This window comes from Hyperolius riggenbachi, chromosome 11, assembly GCF_040937935.1.
Source record: "Hyperolius riggenbachi isolate aHypRig1 chromosome 11, aHypRig1.pri, whole genome shotgun sequence".
Taxonomy (NCBI): Eukaryota; Metazoa; Chordata; class Amphibia; order Anura; family Hyperoliidae; genus Hyperolius; species Hyperolius riggenbachi.
The window spans coordinates 254,927,846-254,933,845 of record NC_090656.1 but is presented as its reverse complement, the minus strand read 5'-3'; the positions used below and the strand labels follow the sequence as shown (position 1 = coordinate 254,933,845).

Below are 6,000 nucleotides of genomic sequence, written 5' to 3'. Positions count from 1 at the left end.
ATCTTTGCAGCCACACCTCCTACACTCCCTCTTCCTGAAATATCTCTGCAGCCACACCTCCTATAATCCCTCCCCCTGTAATATCTCCGCAGCCACGCCTCCTACACTCCCTCCCCCTGAAATATCTCCGCAGCCACGCCTCCTACACTCCCTCCCCCTGAAATATCTCTGCAGCCACACCTCCTATACTCCCTCCCCCTGTAATATCTCTGCAGCCACGCCACACCTACACTCCCTCCCCTTGTAATATCTCCGCAGCCACACCTCCTACACGCCCTCCCCCTGTAATATCTCCGCAGCCACACCTCCTACACGCCCTCCCCCTGTAATATCTCCGCAGCCACACCTCCTACACGCCCTCCCCCTGTAATATCTCCGCTGGTTCCCAAAATTGTAGTCTATCTCGTGAACTAGCGGGACTCGGGAGCTGCAGTTTGGCACAGAGGTAGGTCCCCTCCCTCCCTACACATTTTAAAGGATAACTGTAGTGAGAGGTATATGGAGGCTGCCCTATTTATTTCCTTTTAAGCAATATCAGTTGCCTGGCAGCCCTGCTGTTCTATTTGGCTGAAGAAGTGTCTGAATCACACCAGGAACAAGCATGCGGCTAATCTTGTCATATCTGTCAAAATTGTCAAACACCTGATCTGCTGCATGCTTGTTCAGGGCCTATGGCTAATAGTATTAGAGGCAGAGGATTAGCAGGGCTGCCAGGCAACTGGTATTGCTTAAATGGAAACAAATATGGCAGCCTTCATATACCTTTCACTACATTTCTCCTTTAAAGGGGAACTGAAGTAAGAGGTATACGGAGGCTGCCATATTTATTTCCTTTTAATCAATACCAGTTGCCTGGCAGCCCTGCTGGTCTATTTCTCTGCAGTAGTATCTGAATAACACCAGAAACAAGCATGCAGCTAGTCTTGTCAGACCTGACTTTAAAGTCTGAAACACCTGATCTGCTGCATGCTTGTTCAGGGGCTATGGCTAATAGTATTAGAGGCAGAGAATCAGCAGGGCTGCCAGGCAACTGGTATTGCTTAAAAGGAAATAAACATGGCATCCTTCATACACCTCTCTACAGTTCCCCTTTAAGGAGTGTAGGAGGTGTGATTTCGGAGATATTTGAGGTGTTTTGCGCTGGCAGCATAATTAATAGGAAAAGTAAATGTACAGGCAGCACGATCACACGCAACACCGGCCTTATCGCGGTCTGCTAAATATCTGCTGCCGTCCCACGCTCTCCCACAACACAGCTGCCTCCACCGCTGGGGAAATATTTACTCCACAGCACGGAATCCTTCCTGGAAACTGTCTCCATAAAAAACACACCTGGCTCGGGAGGAGGGGGGCATGCAGCTTCAAGCAAAGGCTTCTCACGCAGTTCATATCATAAGTGGTTTTTGTGGGGCCTGGTGGCATTAAAGTACAGCTGAAGTGAGAGGGATATGGAGGCTGCCATATTTATTTCCTTATGAGCAATACCAGTTGCCTGGCTGTCCTGCTGATCCTCTGCCTCTAATACTTTTAGCCATACAGCCTGAACAAGCATGGCAGATTATTTAGTATTTATATAGCGCTGACATCTTCCGCAAGCGCTGTACAAAGTTATATTGTCTTGTCACTTAACTGTCCCTGAGAGGGTCTCACAGTCTAATCCAGCGATGGGCAAAGTACAGATCACGGGCTGTATCCGGCCGGCGTGCGCTGCATCTCCAGCAGATTCCTCTTTCTCCCCAGGCCCAACACACACACCTCCCTGAAGAGTTGCAAGCGGCGGGGGATTTGAAACTCACCTTGATCACTGATTTTCCGCGTCACGTCTCCACGGCAACAAGGCGTAATACGCTGACACTTCTTGAAGTTCCATCATGTGACGCCCTGTTGCCAAGGAGATGTGACGCAGAAATCGGCGATCTAGGTGAGTTTCAAATCCCCCACCGTTCGCAACTCTACAGGTAGGGGGTTTGGAATTTAAGGAATGTGGCCCGGGCCACTCAATCCTAACTATAGTCCTATGTCTATGTATGCATTGTAGTCTAAGGCCAATTTAGGGGGAAGCCAATGAACTGATCTGTATGGTTTTGGGATGTGGGAGGAAACCGGAGTGGTAGGGATTACATTGTAAGGGACAGTTAAGAGAGTAGAAGATGTTGGCGATTTATATAAATACTAAATAATAATAATTCATATAAAAAAAAGACGCAAGTTGAAAAGGCGTGGAATTTGTCAACAATAGCAATGTAAGGGCGCAGGAGATAGCTGCTAATAGTATATAGGTAAAATTACAGATACGTTACATCAGTAATCTTTACCGTTATCTTACTATAATCTATCGTTACCTTCACACATAACCCTCCCTCTACTGATGCCTAACCCTATGACCCCCCTTGGTGGTGCTCATCACTAAGACCTCCCTGTGGTGGTGCCCAACCCTAAGACCCCCCCAGTGGTGCCTAACCCTACCCCCCCCCCCCCCCGTTCCCCCCCACACGCCAAATCCTGTTGCAGAGTTTCGCCATAGTATAGCCCTGAGCTTGTCTCGGAGCGATGACACCATTTGGCGAGGCCGGACTGGCTCATCTTCACTGGCCTTGGGTGTCAGAGGCTTTTATCTGAGGCCTCTCACATAGAGTGCTGGTGGCAGCCGGTGATTGGCTGTCTGAGCTGATAAGCATTGTACATGAACATCTGTGGTAGATGTTGCCATGGCTGCAGATAACTCCGCCTCTTTGTCTTCCTGTAGCTGATCCATGTTGCCATTGTTTGTGCCGGTCATAACAGTAGCAGAGATGTGGTGACCCTGGTGAAGTCCATACTGTTCCACAGGTAAGTGACCATTTCTGTACCCTCCCCACCCACCGTGGGCAATGCTGGAATCTCCTACTATATTACTCGGTTATGGTGATCCTTTCCATTCTAAGGCAAATCTCTGAGATTGGCCGCCTCCTCACCAGTTTGTGCCCTTAAAGGGATCCTGAAGTAAGAGGGATATGGAGACTGCCATATTTATTTCCTGTTAAGCAATACTAGCTGCCTGGCAGCCCTGCTGATCTTCTGCCTCTAATTCCTTTACCCATAGATCCTGAACAAGCATGCAGCAGATCAGATGCTATAACTGAAGTCTGGATTAGCTGCATGTTTGTTTCATGTGTGTCATCCAGATACTACAGCCAAAGCGATCATCAGGGCTGCCAGGCAACTGGTATTGTGTAACAGGAAATAAAAATGGAAGCCTCCATATCCCTATCATTTCAGGTTCCCTTTAACCACTTTTCCCACCACTACAGTATATCTACATCATCTGTGGCATGCTCCAAGCCACAGTGACGCAGATATGCTGACCTGCTGTGCACGATCGGGGGTGCTTCAGAGCGCACCACCCGGCACTGTCAGCTGCCTTACTAATCGGCAAAAGGGAACATATTCCCTTGTAGCCAATTAATGACCCCCCCCCCCCCCCTGCACGGATGAACGACCACCGCTGCAGCGTGATCATTAATTTCTCCCCCTCCGTGGTCGGATCGTTAAAAAAATGCCCCTGCAAGTTCAATATCTCACCTTACCTGGTTGCTGCGATCATCCTGCAGCTCCAGCCTCCATTCACCACTCTTCACTCAGCCCTGTGATACCGAACACCGGGTCCCGGCTTGATGACATCAACCCGGGACCCGCTGTTCGGTATCACAGGGCTGCGTGCACCGCGGTGAATGGAAGCTGGGGCTGCAGGATGATCGCAGGAACCAGGTAAGGTGAGATATTGAACTTTCAGGGGCATTTTTTAACGATCTGGCCACGGGGAGGGGGGGGGGGGTAAATTTAAGGGGGGGCACATCTGGGTGCCCATAACAGAGGGTGGGGGTTCTAAATCTGCAGGGGGGGGGGGGGTTGAAATGATTATTGGGGCACATCTGATGGTCCTGAGGAACATAACTTAATGCTGGGGGCACATCTGGCTATAATGGGCGGGGGCGCTAATCCTGGGGGCACATCTGGCTATAATGGGGAACACTGATCCTGGGGACACATCTGGCTATAATGAGGGGTGCTTTATCGGGGTACGCAGCTGTCTGTATATGGGGGGGGGTTGCAAATGCGGGGACATATCTGGCTATAATGGAGGCTGATATTGGGGGGCACATCTGGCTATACTGGGGGGTCTGATACTGGGCACACATCTGGCTATCCTTGGGGGGCTGAATACTGATGGCATGTGTTTTACCTACTGTAGCGCTTTATTTTTTACTAGAATTGAAGAAAACCTGAGAAATAATGCAATTTTAACGATTTTCCCTCTTTTTTTTTTTTCCCGCTAAAATACGCAGAAAAAAAAAATTCTTGGGAGGGACAAATATCCCCCAATGAAAGTGTCTAGTTTATCCTGAAAAAAAAAAACGATATCTAGATCATTTAGGTGTCATGAGTAGGGATAAAGTTATTGCTGATTGAATAGGGACACCGCTAAAACGTCAAAACTGCTCTGGTCCATAAGGGGAAAACAAGGTCTGGATGTGAAGTGGTTAAAGTATACCTGATGTGAGAGAGATGTGTATGTTCAGTGCCAAGCATACAAATACCTAGGCTACGTTCCTTTTCTTCTCTACTTGAAAGAGTTAAACATTCACATATGTAAGTGACAGTTTCTCTCTCTAGTCGGGACCTAGTCAGACTATAGGGTAACCTTCAGTGATAAGGTATTATGGCCATAAAATTCTTTCCTAGCAGAGAACAACTTTTTTGAGTGCAGGGGTAGATTAAAAAAAGGTCAATAGTTCATATAATTTAGCTCTCGGTCATGGAAAGATTGTCATGTAGCTGAGACAGTAAAATAATCTACTTTTTAATTTTTTTATACGCAAAATTAAAACTAAAAATTCAAGTTGATACTGGGTTAGGCCTCATTCACACTAGTGCGCTTCTGTCTGCTTTTCAGCAACATGTATCAATCTGTAACATTGATGTGCTGATAAAAAGCGGACAGAAGCGGACAAAGTGTAAATGACAAGACAAGACAGGTGGACTCAAAGCACCAGAGCTGCAGCCACTAGGGGGCGCTCTATAGGCAGTAGCAGTGTTAGGGAGTCTTGCCTAAGGTCTCCTGCTGAATAGGTGCTGGCTTACTGAGCAGGCAGAGCCGAGATTGGAACCCAGGTCTCCTGTGTCAGAGGCAGAGCCCTTAACCATTACACCATCCAGCCACTGCAATGAGGCCTTATGCACATTTTGTATGCAAATGTCTGCAGCTTGGAAATGGATGAATCTAAGTTTGTTACTCAGGATGTGATTGGTTCATTTTCAAGCTGCATATATTTGTATACAGAATTTGAATAATGCTGCAACTCAACTCAAGAATGATTTGCATCCCCTTGATCATCCCGACCGCCAGTGTGATGCACTTGCTGATTTGCACATCTCTGAATTGTATTTTTATGCTCTTTTCCGGCAGGAGGAATCCTCTCCATTTCCACCTGATCACAGACTCGGTGGCTTTGCGGATATTGGGTAACCTGTTCAGGACGTGGATGGTGCCTTCCCTGCATATCAGCTTCTATAACGCCAGCGACCTTAAGGTAACGACCGGCAGTAATCCCTCTGCAATGTAATGGGCATTTCCTAAGCCGTATGTAGTCAAAATGTCTGAATGGGATAAATAGTACAATATACGAGTGCTGCTCATTGTAGCTCTGTTGTAGGTACTGTCCTGTCCCTGCCATTGTTTACATTAAGAACTGACTCCATACTAAGTAGTCCTTGTACTCAGCCAGCTTACACGTGGGTCCATAAATATTCGGACAGAGACAACTTTTTTTTCTAGTTTTGGCTCCTGTACATCACAACAATGAATTGTAAATGTAACCACTCAGAGGGAGTTGAAATGCCGACTTTCAGCTTCAATTCAGTAGGGTGAACAAAACGATTGCATAAACATGTGAGGCTATATAATATATATATATATATTACTGTGTGTGATACATTGGTCAGATTTCCGTTACAGTCAAT

General features: G+C 47.1%; 1 protein-coding gene across 4 annotated transcripts in view; it reads left to right on the top strand.

Annotated features, from left to right (window-relative positions):
* Window positions 1-6,000, top strand: part of LARGE2 (LARGE xylosyl- and glucuronyltransferase 2) — a 126,569-nt gene that overhangs the window by 96,193 nt on the left and 24,376 nt on the right. For all 4 annotated transcript variants that reach the window (XM_068261627.1, XM_068261628.1, XM_068261630.1 and 1 more), the window contains exons 4-5: window positions 2,747-2,829; window positions 5,447-5,570. In XM_068261627.1, coding sequence (XP_068117728.1) covers window positions 2,747-2,829; window positions 5,447-5,570 — 207 coding nt within the window. The remainder of the gene's footprint in view (window positions 1-2,746; window positions 2,830-5,446; window positions 5,571-6,000) is intronic.